Source organism: Diadema setosum, chromosome 7 (genome assembly GCF_964275005.1).
Source record: "Diadema setosum chromosome 7, eeDiaSeto1, whole genome shotgun sequence".
NCBI classification, from domain to species: Eukaryota; Metazoa; Echinodermata; class Echinoidea; order Diadematoida; family Diadematidae; genus Diadema; species Diadema setosum.
The window spans coordinates 6896109-6915996 of NC_092691.1; the positions used below are offsets into that span (position 1 = coordinate 6896109).

Sequence of the window (19888 nt, forward strand, 5' to 3'; positions counted from 1 at the left end):
TTAACATCGTCTCTGCACACTTAATCATTGGTAGTATTTTCATTAGCAGTACATTGTACAGTCAAACCTGTCTATAGCGGCGACCTTAAAGACAGATAGCCGCTATTGACAGGGTTTTTGAACATCTTGGAGAGGGGGGTTTAGTGGCCGTATATGGGAGGTGGCCGCTACAGACAGGTGGCCACTAAGACAGGTTTGACAGCATTACAGCATTTTCAGCATTGTAATGAATGTTTTGATTTTTCGTCAATTTTTTTATTGTCGTATCATCAATCACATTATCAATATCAGTACATGTATATCATGATCACTTTTATCATCATTATCGTGTAATTGTTTACTGTATATCATCCATCAGTCTGATATTAATGAGATATGAAATATATATAACGTCATGAACGTGAGATTTGACATTTATTTACTGAGTCGTGTATTATGATTTTCATTTATGACGATTAGAAAACTACTGAAATTCTAGAAGTACAATAAGTAAACAGAGAGTTATTTGATATTAAGTAGGCCTTTATTTTCCTCCAAAGTGGTCGTCCTTTATAACTTTTTAAACTGGGTAAACAAATTACCGAAATGAAATGTCTTTGATAATGAGACTGAGGTATTCCAAACGCTTTTAAGTCAGACGGGGAGAATAGACAACATTAAATTTTCATCAAAGTAGGACTTGCAGTCAGAACGTAATAAAAAAATGGTTGACTAAACAGCACCTTTGAGGACGCAGAAAACATCCTGCAAATTTACATTCAAGGCTGACATTTCAATGTCAGTAAATGCTTGAATTTTTCACTTTTGCGAAGGTAATATATATATATATATATATATATATATATATATATATATATATATATATTAATTCTTATATAAAATTTTGGTCATTGAAAGGGCTCGGACGCGAGACCAAACGGGAACTCACATGATGGCGCTCTTTGGGTTCGAAATGAACTCGTGATAAATTCATACCGGGTAGACCATCTTCGGAGTTACCGTGATTATCGAATACAGCCACCGTTAAACATCACTGTAAAATACTATAGTACAATGTACATGTATGAGCTGCAGTAGTTCTTTTGTGCGTGTATACGAGTTCTGTATGTGTATGTGTATGTGCGTTTGCTTTTCTTTCTGTTGTTTGCCTGTTGCACTTTGCATTGTGGCCGTTACCCGTTCCAGTAAAAACTGTGGGCAGGCTACGTGGGGCGCATTGCGTGTGAAAGTATAAGAGATTGTCAAAACACGACTTTATTCCGGTATCACTCGATACACTGTACATCCAATGACTGTCAAGATGTTGACTTGTATTGATTCATAATGTGGCCAAAAAAAAAATATCTCAGTATGTGCCATGATTCATTCCGTAATGACAATATTTCGACTATTTTTCATCAAATTGCTTGGATACGCCCACAAAAAAAAACCTTCCAAATCGAGGTTCTGCCATTAACACCATTCATACTTTGTCAATCATTGCTAAAATGCTAATAATCATGATTAACAAGAGATAAAAGAATGCACTTTACACTAGATCGAGCATAACTTGCATGTTTTCCTGTAGTGTCTTTTGTTAACCAATCTGAATTAGTACACTGTAAAAACATCGGTGTTAAATTTAACACCATGGGTGTTAAATCTAGCACCGATCAATCTTCAATACAGGACCACACCCACAGGTGTAGAAAATGTATTGTGACGGTGTTAAAAAGTGTTCACCTGGCACTTCGTTGTGTTAATTTGACACTGTAGCTGGTGATATTTCTGACACTGCGCTAGAGTTAATTCATTAATGACACCGCATGGTGTTGATTTGATATTGGTGGTGTTAATTTCAATGGTATAACATCTGTCCAGCTTCAATAGGAGACCACACCAAATGGTGTTACTGTGGTGTAAATGTGTTTACACATCAAGTACAAAATCAAGTACTTTATCGGAAATTTTTTCATCGTCTTGTTGAAATTCAGAATTAACAAGAAATTCAGTAACTAAGAAACTATCAAAAAAACAATTTTATATTTTGAAATGACACCCGGAGGTATTAATCTAACACCATGAATGAGCACCGGAAATTTAACACCAGCTCGATGTTTCATATTTAACACCGGACTTTTTGCAGTGAAGACTCGCCGTACACTGACTGTTTTGTCTTATGGCCCATCAGTCGGGTCACTAAAAACTTTAAACCTGAAATTCGTAGCAAAGAAACAACCCATTTTGAATCTTAGTTTTTTCCCAATCAGGCCACCAAAAGATAAATTTGGTCGCCCGACGCCAAAGTTTAGAGATCCCGGACGACTAGGTCACAGCTATTGTCGAACACTGCATTTTATAAAATTTTCATTTTATTATGCTCACTATAATTATGTTCTGGTATAGTGCGCGGGAAATGCCAACGCCTTAATCCTTCAATAATTGATTTATAAACATATTTGTGATTAGCAAGAAACATCATAGCCCCAAAATCATTAAAGTATCACATATATGGCTACAAATGATAAACAGAAACATGTGACACTTTATAATAGAATCAGTAAGTGTAAAAATACAATGAAATCTCTAAAACAAATATAAATCATAAGTCTGAAATACGAAAGAGGTCACGATGCCATGGTCCTCACGGCTACAAGAAAAGACATCAAGTGTAAAGGCATCACATTCTATCTTATACAGATCTATATGCTTTTTGTTTTGTTGTTTTTTTTAGTACGTGCAGGTATATAGGTCTATCAAAATGCTGGACATAATAATTGAATATTTATTTTGATGATTATTACATTACTATTCATGACAAAATTCTTTTTTTTCCCCTTCCACAGGGTTCCTTTATTAAATAATATCATACACACAAATATATACAAAAAGAGATATGTATGTACATGCAGATTTAACACATGATATTCTTGGCCATTCTAAATACAATAAGAACAGCAAACAGTTACAAAAATAAATTATAAATTGCAAATTCTTTTCAAAGTGTCAGAAAATTACCTGACAAATCATTTCATAAGAAAACACAATCAGAAACATTTAGTAAAATGTAACCACTTTTTCATAAATTTCTTTTCTTTCAGATTTGTTTTACATATATACTTTTCCATATCATAATAACTTTTTATCGCTGACATGATTTGTTCAAAAACTGGCAAACAATTTTTGCATTTGGCTGTAAAAAATTTCTTTCCTTACTATAATCATAATGCAATTGAGGGCACTGTTATTACGTCCATAAAAACCAAATAATTTATTTTGATTTGTAAGCTTAATATGAATAGCATTACGGGACAGCCAAAGCTCAAGTTTTGACCATATCTCGTTTGAATATATACAAGAACAAAATATATGCATAATTGTTTCTTCGCTGTTATTACAAAAAGTACATAAGTTATCTGTTACTAATTTAAATCTCAATAAAACGTCTTTCATATAAAGAATTCTATTCTGACAAAATTCTGTCTTGTCAAAAGATGTTGCTGATGAAAAAAAATGCATAGGAGAAAATTGATCATGTCAATAATAAAGAAATAAAAAACGAAACTGAATGAGAAAAAAAAAAAAAAACAAAACAAAAAAAAAACAAAACAAAACAAAACAAAAACAAAACAAAACACATGTTTTCGCCCGGGATCGAACCGGGGACCTTGAGTGTGTTAGACTCACGTGATAACCACTACACTACGAAAACAGCTTGCTCAAACAGGGGCATCCAATTATTATAATCTATTTATCAAAGGCCGTTCCTTTTGCTAGTCTTACACAAACATACATTGTATACGTTGAAATGAACAATTATGTTGTTCAAATTATTTCAACTACAGTAATTACGAAAAATTAGATTCCCCATTATTCATGAGTGGTATTTTTTGTACTAATTTAGGAACATTATGAAGATTTATTGCATGTACATAAAGGAGAGAAGGCAATTGTCCTTATTTGTGTCTGAAATTCTAAGTCTAGGGATCGTCCACGCAACAAAAGACAGAGCCGAGGGTGGCTTAGTCTGTTTTCCAGACCCCATGCCCCAACTGTACTCCTTTTCCAAAATGCGCCCGTCCCAAGGCAGGCAACGAAGTCGCTGCCTTTGCATAAAAGAAAAAAAAAAGAATAGAGAAAGGAAATGCAAATGAACTAAAAATGAAAGGCTGTGAATAAGAGAAATATTTGGCACAAGGTTCATAGTGACCAGCAACTACTTACCGCTGTCAGGTTCCAATAGGCCAGTTCGTAATTCCACTTTACGCACTGCAGAAAAATGTCATTTGTACCAAAACAGGCATTTTGGTTTGTAAATTCACTGAGATAAGCATTTGTGATGTGATGATTATTCAAGTGATCCTTATCGAAATGGTGCTTACCAGCACATCCACCTGACAGAAAGAATGGCATTTCGCAATATAAGAGGAAATATGCTGTTATTGCATTCAATATAACACAATGAAATTGATGCCTGCTAAATTGTCAACTGATGGAATATTCTGATCACCGTCTGCTCTAAACACAAGCTTATTCTTTGTTTGAACATGAATTCCATAAATTGTTACGTCGGGCAAGCTTATGCATTATGCCGCTCTGAAAACGAGTGAAGTGCCTAACCAACTGAGAAAAAAAAAGAAGGTCATTTGTACCAATGTGTAATTACGAACTGGCTTATACCAACCTGCAAAAACAGATGTAAAACAATAATATAGACTACTCTGAAAGTATTGAAGAGTAAAAGGAGCCAGATTTTTTTGTGTACTTGGTAGTTGTTGTTGTTGTTGTTGTTGTTTTTTTTTTTTTTTTCCTGTGTAGGTAGATATTCTAATTGCTATCGTGATGCGGGTTGGGTTAAGGAGTTATTTGATAAATCCTTTTTGCACTTAAAGGGACTGTGCAGTATTGGTTGAGGTGGGGATTCATGCTTTGAACATTCCTAAGTGAGATAATGGGAAACCTCTTATGAAATATGAAACAGCATGTAATTTTAAGAAGGATTCAACGTTTATTTGATGAAAATTGGTTTTCAAAATATGGCTGAGATATCCAAAAAAAGTGATAATAATAAAAGGCAATAGGCCACGCCTTTTACTAGGATCTCTTTGTTTCACCTTGTTTTTTTATTTTTTTTTAATTTTCATCAAATAAACTTTTGATACCCCTTGGAATTGCATGCTCTTTGACATCTCATATAGTGTTTTCTGAATATCTCGCAAAATGTTAAAAGCTAAATCCTCACCTCAACCAGAACTGTACACACCCTTTAAAATGGAATGGATATTGCACGTTTTGCAGAAATTTGTGGTATTCTTCGGTTCGAAATCCCAGGGTTTGCATGGTGCACTTCCGCCTAGGGTACGAGGTTCTGCGCGTGACTGTACAGTTAACATGCGTCCACTGTCAACGAGAAAGCCCCTTCCCATGATCGTGACAGTGCCGTAAAGATACGGCACTGGATCGTGATTGCCAATAGCGCCCTCTTACCTTGTATTGTATAGAGATCGGGTGCGTCCAAAAAGCGTCGAAAGGGGTCGATCAGGGGGGCATTTCATGAAGGAACTTGTCGGATGAAATATCTGACAAGTCAATTATATCCGACAAGTTTTGAGAAATTCTTTAGTCTGATTGGCTGATTTCTCTGAACTTGTCGGATATAATTGACTTGTCGGACATTTTATCCGACAAGTTCCTTCATGAAATGCCCCCCAGGCCTCCGTTTCATAAAACTTGTTTTCAATGACACTGCCACATTTCTGTGACAAAATTTGCTCTTGGCCAATAACAGATACAAGGATTTCAGTAGCTTATAACAACTATCACAACTTGTCACTGATCGCAAGTTTTATGAAATGTATGGGGTCCAGATTTTAGACATATAGGCCCTGTACGGTACAATGTCGTCCATGTTTTCCCTGGAAAAAAAAAAAAGAGGGGTCTTTATTATGTATATCTGAGGGAAGTAGAATTTAGAAGAATACAATCATAATTATAAAGCTCACTAATTCAACATTGCATTGGGGTCTGGAAATCCGAAATGATTTGAACAGTTCAGGAGATTCTAGAATCAATGAATCCCAGGGGCCTAGCTATTACGTGTGAATATTGAGGGGATGTAGCAAAATCGGTACATCACATGCAATGATTGTCATCAGCGAAGTTCGAGGGAAATGCAGATAATCTTTTCGAAAGTTAGGATTTTTTTTTTTTCAGTTTTGGTGCAGCCATCGCTGGCTGAGAAGACTACGTCTACACGCTGTGACGTCATGCATAGACAACGATATAAAGAAAATTCAACATAACTTGATTTCAGGCTGTGTAAAAATGCACTGACCTACTAGAAAGCAGGGGGAAAGTATCAGGCGTACCGTATTATCAACATGATGTCGGTTTACAACAAGTTTAGGGAATGTGTAGGCCTACACTTTTCATTCCAAGATATGGCATATGTTTTTAGTGTTTTCTTCTTATCGTACATTCGTGACGTCACAAGCTCTGTTTTTGTATTGTGCGGCTTTTCTCGAACTTCATTTCCCTTTAACTCTAGGGATTCTGTTCAACTATAGCTATCATTCTTTGAGTTGTTGTTTTTTCAGGAAATTATTATTCTATCTTCTCATAGCATTATTCAAAATGCCATTATCGTTTGTAGGACCGCTAAACTTTGCACCATAACGAAATATGAGAAGGACATTAAAGGACAAGTTCACTTCATTCATTAACATTGAGAGAATGTAGCAATATTAGTAGAACACATCATTGAAAGTTTGAGGAAAATCGGACAATCCGTTCAAAAGTTATGAATTTTTGAAGTTTTTGTGCAGTCACCGCTGGATGAGAAGACTACTATAGTGTATGATGTCAAATGCGTACAACAGTATTATAAGGAAAATGTAAAGAGAATTTCACAAATTTAATCTTTTGAAAAAAGTACACATTCCCTCGACTCGTTACTGACATATGTTATGGGTAATATTATTCCCATTGCCTTTAGAAAGAGGCAAGTCAAGTGCTCTTTTATTATGCGAAAAAAGTGTATGTTGAATTTTCTTTACGTTTTCTTTATACTGTTGTACTCATGACATCACGAGCCTTAGTAGTCTCCTCATCCAGCGATTCCAACACAAAAATTGTGTGCATCGATTGTCCAATTTTCCTCAAACTTCCACTGATGTGTTCTACTAATATTCCTGTATTCTCTCAATCCTTATGATTATGAAGGTGACAGTTCTCATGGTGACGTAATACAGTAGGCTACCGTCGACCGGGTCCAGGAGGTGTTTGGACACAGAAAGTACTCGTAGCTTGTTTGAGAAGGCCCACGCCACCCCCCCCCCCCCAGCTAGATCATAAATCAACAAAGTTTAATAATAATGACAACAACAACAACAACAACAACAACAACAACAAATCTTTTATGATGGGCCCATGTCATATCGACAATATTTCATGAAAGTCCCATGGTAAGGTTAGGATACCCGGACCCTGTTTTATGAAGAGTTAAAATTGATTATATTGTTGATTTCAACTGTAAGTCTATGGCAGTCTGGGTGGTAAGGAAATTCAAAATCGATTTTATCTTTTGATAAATCGGGGCCCGGCAGGAATAATCATTTCCGTACACTTTTCTGCAATAGTGAGTAACTCGTGGAAATAGATTCTGTCAATGAACATGATGAACACAAGAATACTCAAGATAAACGAATTAATGTTCTTGGTTGTTGAGAGTTACTTCGAAATTAATTGGAAATCCCCCCTCCCCAAAATAATAGAACAATAATGTTTTAGTTCTGTATAGTGAGTAGTACATGTATAACTACAAGGCCTGTAAGGCCTATGAGTCGTCATTATCATCATCATCACCACCATCACCATCTCTCACTAAAACTACAAAAGATCAGAATCAAGTCAAGAAATTCACCGCGGAGAAGATTGAAGAAGAAGAAGAAGAAGGAAAATAAAAACAGAAAAAAGAAAAAACATTGTTTTCGCCCGGGATCGAACCGGGGACCTTGCGCGTGTGAGGCGCACGTGATAACCACTACACTACGAAAACATCCTGTCCAGGGTGGCGGATTCATAATATATATTCTATTGAATTAACACCGTCGTCCACTGTTATGCTCTGTACTTACCATTTTGTTCACGGCGCATCTCCCATAATGCTCCACCAAACTCGTCATTGGCCAAAGGAAAAAAATACAGGGATCATGTAGCATGGCGTCGACTACATTCGAAGCTTCATCCGCGGTGAAGAGGTGAATATTTTGCTTTGCCCGCTTTTCTGATTTCACCCAATCACTGTTCTACGTTGTCTTTAATGTTTCAATACCCACTTAATATATGTGTCGATCCAAATTTAATTGATTTTAGTACCCCACATTTGTCTCTTCGTAGTGCATAATGAGCTGGTGTTTTGACCTGGCGAAGTGGGAGCCATTTTTGCTTGCGAGAGGGTTCTATCATGTTGGTTATTTGCACGTACGCGACTTGTACACCGTGCCCCTTGGAAATTTCAATCAAGGCGTATCTCTGACTGTTATGTTTTACGTCATTGTATCCAAAATACACTATCTATGCACCAGGTCTCATCCCCAGTTATGTGTCAAAGGTATATTTCATATGATGTGATTTACAAGATATCGTTCAGTGCCATATAAAATGACTTTTCATGTAAATTTACCTGGACCAATTTGTGGCATATCATTCTGTTGTCCCAAAACTATGTTCCATATTCTTTCATTTATATCTTCAAAATCAAGTCAATATTCTCGAAAATGTCATCAGACCATGTTAGTTTCTCTATTTTTAGACTAGTTTTGCCTAGTGTCTGTTGTTTGCATCTTGAGAATATTTTTTTATCTCCTCTATTTTTTTCCATGGCGCCAGCCTGAGCAAGATGTGACACTGTTCTTTATGCATGGGACTGTTGTAATCTGCCCTGAAAATTGATTTATTTGACACTAGAATGCATGTTTTGCCATGATTAAGTGTCTTAGAGTGTTTTATTGTATTAATTTAGCTTTTGTATGGGATTTGTGTATAAATTTTCAGTAATTTCTTGAGTTTCAACATATTTCCCCATTTATTTTTCATTGTGGTCACCATCTTTACTTTTTTCTTTACAGGCTGAAGTAATGCTAAAAAAATTCTGATGATTGAAAGTCTGAAAAGTCTCCTAAAACAACTCAACTGTATTATATTGGAAAATGGACAGCAATTCCTCAGCAGAGGAAGACAACTCAAGGTAAATTCTAAACTTGCATGCTGTATTTTGTCATTAGATTCTAGTCTGTTGTGGGATGCCAAGCTGTGTAACACTGTATTTCATGCGATAAGTATTTCATAATGATTTTGTGAATTAAAAGTGTGTATAGAACTCTAGATTTGCATTCATGTAGAGTACAACCCATGTGAGTACAAAGGACAGACCAAGGAATGATGTTTGTTGAAGCAGAGGACAAATTTAATACTTTTAATATGCCAGTTTGAAAAGAACTAAAAAAAAATAGCAAATACATGTAAACATTCACATAAGAACGATTGTGTTTGTCTGGACTACACTGTACAATGCCTAAGTGTCAAGATTGTGCGAGATTTGTCTCGTATTTCCATCAGAAATGCCTGCATCGTGTACTCTTCTAGATTACTTTTCCCTGGACAAACCAGATTGTTTGCCAGGCAGTGGATCACATACTGATCTTTGGATACAATGAATATAGCCTCAAATCATTAGAGTATATAGTGATATTCATGGTTGTTTCAACTGCACTGTTTGCCAGTATTTGAAACATTATATGCTATGACTAATTATTAGGCAAACGTCCTAATGACAAAGTCTTTTTCTGTGCATTTTGAATTGTAAATTTTGCTTCCTTGAAATCGTTTGACAAATATTAGTGGAATATTCTGCCATGCTGTATACTGAACAGTGTGTTGAGCAGTATTGCACATCTCAATGTACACTGTAAGGATGTTCTATCGAGGCACAAGTATAGCTGTATGTCACTGAAACTTCTGTTCATATTCGTCCACAAGTTGTTTTGACTGATACATTGTATATTTTTGCTTATTGCTGAAATTGTTATGTCAACACTTCAATTCGATGCCTGCCCAGCATAGGGGCCCCCACCAAGGCTTGCAGGCTCAGAAATCACACTCAAAAAATAACTGATGATCACATCATACAACAATGAAAGAGCTTTCAAAACTGTGTCAAATTATGTCATGTGCAAAAAATTGGATTTTGGGAAGAAATTTCGTGATAGGGCCCTTCTTCCAGGCAGGCAAGTATATTCAGCTTTGCAGTTATACAAGTCTGTTTGGGTTTGGTTGATACCACCTTCATGTATCAATTTCTCTAGAGCTCTGGACATATACAGTAGATGCCCTCTCTATAGATATTCTAATAGTTTTTGTATGCTACAAGATCATTTTTTGATGCTATCAGATTTCATGGCATTCCATTGGTGACATTGTGTTTACTGTATCAAAGTCATTGCTATGGCATGTCCTGTGTGCTAATAAACTTTCGTATGTTTTTTTTTTTCCAGTTCCAAAAGCAGAAAGTCTTTGTTTTCAGCAGCTAGTGATAACAGAAATCAAGTGTAATTTAGGGTGATTATTTAATTTATGAAGCTGACATAATTTATACTGCGTACAATGTACATACAATTGTATGTACAAGATTATGGTACTGTAGCTGTTGGTCCATAAGGCAGTTACAAAGTATACTTGCTTGGTACTAGTATGCAACTGTACACTATGTATCATTCATGTGTAACTTTCATTAAAGGGACTGCACAGTTAAACTGGTTGAGGGGAGGATTCAGGTTTATAACATTCCTAAGTGAGATAATGAGAAATCTCTTATGAAATATGAAAGAGCATGTAATTTTAAAGGCACATGGTCCCGGTGGCTGAGTCAAATGCGTACGCGGGCGCACGGCTCTAGTTTCCTATAGAGACCTGCGCTATCGACTCCTCTTTAGCGCTTACGATGTGACCCATTTCCCCAAGTCCGAAGAAGTCTGATCCACTGTAGTCAGTGGTCCGATCACAGTTCGGCCTATCATTCGGCTGAGGGGGATGACAGCTTTAGCAAACTTTTTTTGTGATGTCATAATAAGAAGGACATATGCTCGCACCCTTGCATTACTGCAGACTGCGTGATGCGCAGAGAAGACAATGAAGGCAACGTTACTTAGCAACACCTACACGCTTTACTCTTGATGACAGCTCAACTTCGGCAATCTTCGTATCAATGCTAACGGTGATCGGCAGTATCATCAACAGCGCCCTCTACACTACCAGGACTATGCGCCTTTAAGAAGAATTCAATATTTATTTGATGAAAATTGGTTTTCAAATGGCTGAGATATCAAAAAAGCGATAATAATAAAAGGCGACAGGCCACGCCTTTTATCAGGATCTCTTTGTTTCACCTTGTTTTTGGATATCTCAGTCATTTCAAAACCGATTTTCATCAAATAAACTTTTGATTCCCCTTAGAATTGTATGCTCTTTGGCATCTCATAGAGTGGTTTCTAAATATCTTGCAAAACATTAAAAGATAAATCCTCACCTCAACCAGAACTGTACAGTCCCTTTAATGTAACAACATTCAGATTAGGACATATTCAAATGCTATAGCAAAAGTAATCCACACAAGGATTTCAGCATGCAATGTATTGTATGCATGGTAGTAATAGAATGTGTTGAATGCCTTAGCTGAAGTGCAAATGTTTGAATAAAGTGTTTGATTATGTTGTATTTGTACTGAATAGTAATACCAATGTTGTCCATGTAGCATTGTACAGTTAGATTGATAAAGCTCCTATTGTCCGATTAATCTTTTTTTTTTATTTCATTATCACATGATGTGTTACTTCATTTCTTTCAGTATTTTTATTCATATTGTTCCACCATTTATGTTCACCTTGCTTTATATTCTAATTGGCTGATGTATTCCAACTCTTTTTTTTTTTTTTTTAATTGTACAGTGCTGATGAAAATGTGTCACCACAACAAGAGAGCAGTGATGAAGTTAATCACTCTGGCTCTGCCTCAGAATCAGAGGAACACAGTGAAGTAGAAGCCGCAAGTCACTCAGAAGCTCATTCTGCATCAGGATCAGATAACAATATGGAGGAGGAGGAGGAAGAGGAAGATGCGGAAGAAGGAGATGAGGACGAAGAGCAGGAAGAACAGGAGGAAGAGGAGGAAGAAGAAGCCAATGGGGATGATGATGATGAGGAGGAAGAGGAAGAAGAGGAGGAGGACAATGAGCAGGACGATGAAGAAGAGGAAGAGGAGGAGGCGGAGGAGGAGGAGGAGGAAGAGGAAGATGATGCTGATGGGGAAGAGGATGGGAGTAATGACGAGGAGGATGACAAAGATGAATCTGAGGAGGACCGCCCCGGAGGTGGACGCCGTCTCAGCCGCAAGGATAGCATGGAAGAAATGAAAATGGTAAGTTACTCTCAAGAAATGATGCTGATATACTGTAGTACACAAGTGCAGTGATGAATAGTGTGTTAGTTATTTGGACTTGTGGCAAATATGACTGCATTGTCACTATCTATTTCTTTTTTTTTTTCATTGACCCCTCCCTTACCTGATGTTGGTTGTAATTTTAAGATCTGAAATCTTTGCGAAATTCTAGACAAGATTGTGCACTTGTTTGACCCTTACTAATAGGACTTTTGCCCCTAAAGATCAGATTGGCAATCTTGTTTATTTGTTTGTTTGTTTTTTTCCTGTGTAATATGCTTTAATTTCTTTTTACTTGAATACATACAAATATTGTTCATAATTCTATTGATTTATTTATTTCCTTATGTGTTAGTATTTTGTTAAAAACTTGTAGTTGCTGACTGCGTTTCTTCTATGTTCTGTTGCCAATATTTGATTGTCTTAACAGATGTGCAGTATGTGTTCTACCTGCTGCTTGAAATTCATGCAGTTGTATGTAATAATTGACAGGGCATTGAAAGAGCACATAATCTAGCTCCTCTTGGAGGCAGGGAAATAATCTGTCTTGAAAGATATCCGTAACAAGTCAAGAAAATTTGTTCAACATTCATGCGGTGTTTTCATACATTCTGTCCTTCAACATACTGCATGGTAGTTCTGGAGCATAACCTTCAGGGAAGCATTTGGAATCAACAAAAACTCACTTTTACAAATTCAGAACTTTGTTATGAATTGTGTGATTTCTATCAAACATTCTGACTGTTCCACTACTATTCCTGCATTTGGTGACTGTGCAAGTATGGATATTTTAGTAGTCTTCCTTTTCAAAGGTTAATATTCCAAGGGCACTGGTTAAAACCAGTGAACTTCATGGAAATGAAATGAGCCATATATCTCCAGGGGCAGAATAATACAAGATCCTACGTATGAAGGCAGAAGCAGTCAATCACAGCTGACTGCTCGCCTGCAGTCAAATTGGCTCTAGTTCTGTCTCCATCCTACATTGTGCAGGAGGTATTTGGATTTTCCATCTCTACCACATCTTGTTACTGTGATGTGAGAAAACAGCTTCATCAATTTCTTAGTACAGTACCTGGCCCAGGAATGCTACATGAATTGTGGATGTGCTGATAAGAATTGGGGCAAAAGCCACGGAGGTCAAAGGTCACTAAACTTTTGCTGCAAATGGTGTTTTCCAGCTGTGATTTGTATAGGAGTGTCCATTGGTAAAATAATTTGGTACAGACAGATACCCATGTTAGTAGATGAGTACAGTATTTGCTTGAAAGTACAGTGCCCGGGAGTAAAGGGTCAAAGGTCATTGTACTTTGGGAATTGTGGTCATTTCCAGTCATTAACTATTTAACTCGGATTGCCCAGTGATGTTATAAATTTGTAGAATTAAACTGACAATTACATGTATCTGCATGATCGTAAAAAGCTCAAGGTCAAACATCAATGTACTACTGTATGGTGTTGAATGTCATTCTTGAGCCATAGCTTCAATTAAGAATTTCCAGTGGTAATATTAAATGTGGTATTAAGAAGGATAGAATTCAACTGACAATATAAATACAAGAAGAAAGATCAAAGATTAGTGCCGAAGGTCACCACAATTTGGCTAAATGAGTTATCATCTGGCTACAAAATCCATTAATATGTATGAGATCATTGATACTGATTGTTAGTGTTAATGTTTGATGAGTTGAAATAATGTTGGAAATATTTCCTAGTACAGAGCGGAGAGGTAAAGATCAATTTCGGGTCCATGGGTTAATTCATGGAGCTTCATCAAAATGTTAATGAAGGGCCATGTTGTATGGCAGATATACTTATTGTGCATGTAGTGATTAGCGTTAGTACACTGTACATGTACCCATTTTTGTCTTGCCTGCATACATGTAGCTGAAGCGAGACAATACATTGTTCAGTATACAATTTATGTGCATTGTACATGTGTACATGTACCGTGTAGGCTTTAACTATTCCAGTGCAGTGTTGACTGCATCATCACTTATCTGGTGTACTCTCAATAACTTTCCACAGCTTTGAGCTTTGACCACCAAACTCACACCACAGGTACATAACCTAAAAATGCAGATCAAGTTTCAATATGGATGAAGTCCAACAACTTCATACATGTAGGTCAAAAGGTCAATGAAATTTCCCTGATATACAATGTAAATGTCACTGTAACCCCCGTAGTATTGTGGTACACTCTCAACTTCGCACAGCTTTGAGCTATGATCATGAAACTCACACCACAGGTATATCACTTAAAGATGTTGGTCAAGTTTGAATTTTGGTGATGTCCAACAAAGTCAAAAGTCAAATGGTCAATGAATTTTATGTGAGGAGTCGCTGAATTTGTTGTATTGTGGTGTACAATGTGTACTCCATAACTTTCAAGAGCATTTACATGTAGCTAAGACCACCAAATTCATGCCACAGGTACATCACCTAGAGATGTTGTAAAAGTTTAAATATTGGTCAAGTCCATCAAGGTCAAAGGTCAAAAGGTCAATGAACTTTTCCCGATAAGCACTATATTCTTTTTGTTGTACATACATGTAGTGTACTCTTGATAGCTCTCCACAGCTCTGACAGCTATGAACACAAAATTCACACCACAGGTACATTGATCTAAAGAAGGTAGTCAAATTTGAAAATTGGTGAAGTCGGACAAGGTCAAAGGTCAAACGTTCATGAGCTGTCCATAAAGCAAGCTCACAGTATTGTGATGTACTCAGACTGTCCACAACTTTAAGCTCTGGCCATAAAACTTGCACCACAGGTACATTACCCATGGGTGCTGGTCAATTTTGATTATGGGTGAAGTCCGACAAGGGCAAAGGTCAAAAGGTCAATGAACTTTCCTTGATGAGCACTATACTCACAATATAGGGGTATACACTACAGTGTACTCTTAGTAACTTCCCACAGCTGTGAGCTACAATGTATGACCACAAAACTCTCACCACAGTTATTATCTGAAAATGCCCGTGAGGTTATGTTCACATATTGGTGAAGCCTGGCAAGGTCAAAGGTTAATAAACTTAAACTCTCTACTAGTACCTGTACTACAGTCTTGGGTTGTACTCTTAATAACCTTTATAGCTTTGAGCTTTGACCATGAAATGTGTACACATACCTTTGTTACTACAGTGAAGTACAGTACATGTACAACACAGTATTTAAACTTCATGAGCCTTTGATGACCTTTGCACTACATCGTACCTGACATTAAACTATTCTTCTGCTTGATTTTCAGATCTTTATTCCATTCCCCTGCATGCAAATTCGTACTAATCCTTACACAATTTGCGATTTACATATGAGACATTTCTTGGCATTTGCCTTATTTTTCTTCATTAATACTTTAGAACTAAGAGAACTTCTTTGCATTTTTAGCTCACCTGAGCCAAAGGCTCAAGTGAGCTATTGTGATCGCCCTTCGTCCGTCGTGCGTCGTGCGCCGTGCATTGTGCGTCGTGCGTAAACTTTTTACATTTTCATCTTCTTCTTGAAAACCCCAAGACCGATTATCATCAAACTTGGCAGGTAGCATCCCTAGGGGGTTAAGAACTCAATTTGTTAAAATGGGGACCATGCCCCACCCAGGGGGCCCCCAGGGGGGGGGGGGCCCAAACCCCCCCCCCCCCAAAAAAAAAAAATTAAGGAATCTGTAAAAATCTTCTTCTCTAGAACCAGAAGTGATAGAGCTAAGTTAAAACTATGAGTTAGTACATTGATGACTGTAGTTTCAAGTTTGTTCATGGCAGAATCAGGGGTGCCCCCCTTGGGACCCAGGGGAGGGGGGTGGGGAGGGGTCCTAATGGGGCCTAAATTGTACATTTTCATCTTCTTCTTGAGAACCCCTTGACCCATTTTCACCAAACTTGGCAGGTAGCATCCCTAGGGGGTTAGGATCTCAATTTGTTAAAATGGGCACCATGCCCCACCCAGGGGGCCCTCAGGGGGGCCCAAACCCCCTAAAATGAAGGAATCTTTAAAATTTTTCTCTAGAATCAGAAGTTATAGAGCTTAGATAATACTATGAGTGAGTACATTAATGACTGTAGTTTCAAGTTTGTTCATAGCAGATCCAGGGGTGCCCCTCTTGGGGGGGGGGGGGGTGGGAAGGTCCAAATGGAGGCCTGAATTGTACATTTTCATCTTCTTCCTGAAAACCTCATGATGGATTTTCGTCAAACTTGGCAGGTAGAATCCCTAGGGGGTCAGGATCTCAATTTATCAAAATGGGCACCATGCCCCACCCAGGGGGCCCCAATCTCCCCAAATTAAGGAATCTTAAAAAATTTGGGCCCTTTTTTTTTTTATTGTACATTTTCATCTTCTACTTGAGAATGCCTGGTCAAATTTTAGTAGAGCTGTGAATAATTTAGATTAGTGACTGCATGAAGGGTGAACTTGCGATACTCAGGTGAGCGCTAGACCCGCGGGTCTCTTGTTTGTTGTAGGGTTGCTTCTTTTTTGCCATAAACAGACCCAGTGACTGCTTTTAGAGTATTTTGGCCCTACATTGTACATTTTCACATTCTAGCATTTAAAGTTTCTGAAAATTTTAATCATTATCTAGCCATTTTTATGCACATCGACGTGCATATAAGCATACACAAAAGAAATCACAGAAGAACCAGACCACGCAGACATGTCTTTATCTTCACTATAAATATTACACAGGTATTGATTTTCTTTATTTTTCCAATAAACAGATGTGGGAAGAATTTCCTGATATCTATGGTGTGCGACGTTCAGCCAGGTCTAGGAAAGAGGTTGAAAGATTCCAAGTCAAGGTAATCTTCTTTCTTACTTACATACTCGTGTGATACACTGAATGTATTTGCTATTACATTTTTAGCCCGGTTATTGTATATTTATCAGACTTGGCCTGTTATTTGCACTCAAAATATGACCAATTTGTTATAGTACTGTTTGCTGTAAGCTACAACTTGTACACCAACATGCTTTTCTACGGGAGTGCTTTTACATCTCAGACTGTTCTGCTCATGGGAGGACATTACAATGTTTATGGTGTGCTGTCATGATTACAGTATACATGTACGTTTAAGTGTACTGTATATGCCGAATATTTCGCAAGGTTTTTATTTTCGTGAATTTTGCGAATCGGGTACTGTTCGTGAGTTTAAAATCACATGAAAACATTAACTCTGATTCCGACATGAATACGACATATACGCATGCATTTTTATGCCTCCGCCAACGAAGTGGCCGGAGGTATTTATGTTTTCGGGTCGTCCGTCCGTACGTCCGTCCCGTTTTGTTTTTGTCGATATCTCAAGAACCGTGTGGTGGTCTTGCATCAAACTTGGTATGAGGGTATATCCTGGGGGGATGATACTTTGTTTGGATTTTAGGGTCACGGGGTCAAAGGTCAAACGTCAGGTTATTTTGTGAAAAAAAGGTTGAAATTTCATGTTTTTCTCCATATCTCGCAAATGGTTCAAGGTATCTTCATGGAACTTAGTATATATGCATGTACTGATGGGCAGTGATTATCTAGGGAAGTTGGGGGTCATGGGTCAACGGTCAGGGGTCAAAGGTCAAGGTCAACTCCTCAAAATATCACTACTTTCCTTATATTTATGCAATGCCTGAAGGATTTTTTTTAAAACTTGATGTATGCATGTATAACCCAATATATATTCTGTGGGAAGTTTCTTGCCAAAAGGTCAAAGGTCAAAAGGTCAAAGGTCAAGTGAAAGTGCTAAATTGCACTTCTTCCTCCATATCTCAAAAGTAACTCAAGGTATTATCATGAAACTTACATATTTATGCATGTTCTACCTAACAGTGATTCTCTATGGAACTGTGAGGTCAAAGGTCAAAGGCCAGGTTTAGATAATACTATTTTACCATTTGATACTGAAATTATACTTTTTCTCAATACCTTGAAAATTACTCAATGCATTTAACTTATAAAAGGGTCAAAAGTCAAGTAAAAATCATCAGTTCCCCCAAATACCTGCACTCTGACATTTTAATCATTCATCCAATTGAACCTAGTTCTACGAAAGTGAACATTCAGCACATTTGTGGCAAACCTGTCATTTTAATATTTTGCCAATTGTGTGAAACTGTCATCACACATTGTCAAGACATTGTACTATAGACCTATTAGGAGAACCATGCATTATGGCGGAGGCATACACCAGTCGCCGTAGCGACATTTCTAGTTCAATTCTGTACTGTATCGAATTTAACCACTCGCGAAATTGTCGGGAAGTCCCGATTTGTGAAAACTTACTGGTAGATGATGTTCGCTTAATATATGGCGTAAACAGTATATTTTTTAAATTGCCTACCAGCATTTGTCTTCACACCGATTGTTAGTGGAATCTACTTTTGTGTTTTGGTAACTGATTACGCCTTACGTGTAATTTTTCAACTGAATCATCAGTGATGTTTTGATGAGTTCATGTCATTTTGAAATTGTATCATCTTTGCATACAAGTGATGGATCCCAGTACCTATTTGCATGGGTGTAATGTATAGTGTGGGTGGTTTTGGGCTTCGAGCTGCAATTTGGTAGTGTATAGATGTGTCTTGGTTTTCTAGTCACTCTCTGCATTTATCCTCCTGTTAAATGATAAAGAAGTGAGTGATGGCAGGTATAACTTTCAGCACAGCAGAATTAGTCACCAGCATTCCTTCTGCCGCACTTCTTTTTGGGGGAAAAAGAACGCTGAAAATACCATAAAATCATATGAGGTGAGGTTGTTTCATATCTACTGTGATTCAAGATCACTTGCACTGTTTAGATTGAAGCATTTGTTCAAGAATCTCAAGGTGGCCATTTGAAATGCTTTTCTATCATCAGGGTTTCTGGAAAATGTGCAATTTGAGACTTTAGTCTTGCAAAACCACCGAACATAGCCTTCATCATGCATACATGTATGTCCAGTCAGTGTTCATTGCATATGAGCACATGCTTGAATATTTGAGGGAGTCCTTTTCAAAAGTTGATGAAAGGACCTACTATCCTGGTTTGTGGTTTGCCAAGTAATGGTCTAGACACATCACACCATAGTGAAGACTTGAACAAGGGGGGAAAAATAGTTTCGAGTGAAAGTGATTTTGATTGTTTGGCAGCAACCGGAGGAGGAGGAAGATGAAGCACCTGCCAAGAGAAGGAGGAGCGCAAGTACATCCAGCAGAGGCAAGGGCAGACCAAGAAAGAGGTACAATGTCAACCTGATCTTTAAAGGACAAGTTCACCTTCGTGGATTGAGATAATGCAGCAATATAAGTGGAACTTATCAGTGAAAGTTTGAGGAAAATTGGACAATCCGTTCAAAAGTTATGAATTTTTAAAGTTTCTGTGCAGTCACTGCTGGATGAGAAGACTACTGCAGTTGATGATGTCACATGCGCACAACGATATAAGGAAAAT

At 37.5% G+C, this 19888-nt stretch overlaps 1 protein-coding gene and 2 non-coding genes across 3 annotated transcripts in view; 1 reads left to right on the plus strand and 2 right to left on the minus strand.

Moving 5' to 3' along the window:
- Positions 1-3618: 3618 nt before the first annotated feature.
- On the minus strand, positions 3619-3691 carry Trnav-aac (transfer RNA valine (anticodon AAC)). Its single transcript has one exon. It is a non-coding gene; the product is annotated as a tRNA-Val (tRNA).
- Positions 3692-7962: 4271 nt separating this feature from the next.
- Positions 7963-8035, minus strand: Trnav-cac (transfer RNA valine (anticodon CAC)). The gene has a single exon. It is a non-coding gene; the product is annotated as a tRNA-Val (tRNA).
- A 170-nt stretch (positions 8036-8205) lies between these two features.
- The window catches only part of LOC140230713 (chromodomain-helicase-DNA-binding protein 1-like), a 72082-nt gene continuing 60399 nt past the window's right edge, over positions 8206-19888 (plus strand). The window contains exons 1-5 of the mRNA XM_072310852.1: positions 8206-8237; positions 9108-9226; positions 11982-12450; positions 17190-17270; positions 19588-19676. Of these exons, the coding sequence (XP_072166953.1) occupies positions 9189-9226; positions 11982-12450; positions 17190-17270; positions 19588-19676 (677 nt within the window). The 5' untranslated portion in view covers positions 8206-8237; positions 9108-9188. The remainder of the gene's footprint in view (positions 8238-9107; positions 9227-11981; positions 12451-17189; positions 17271-19587; positions 19677-19888) is intronic.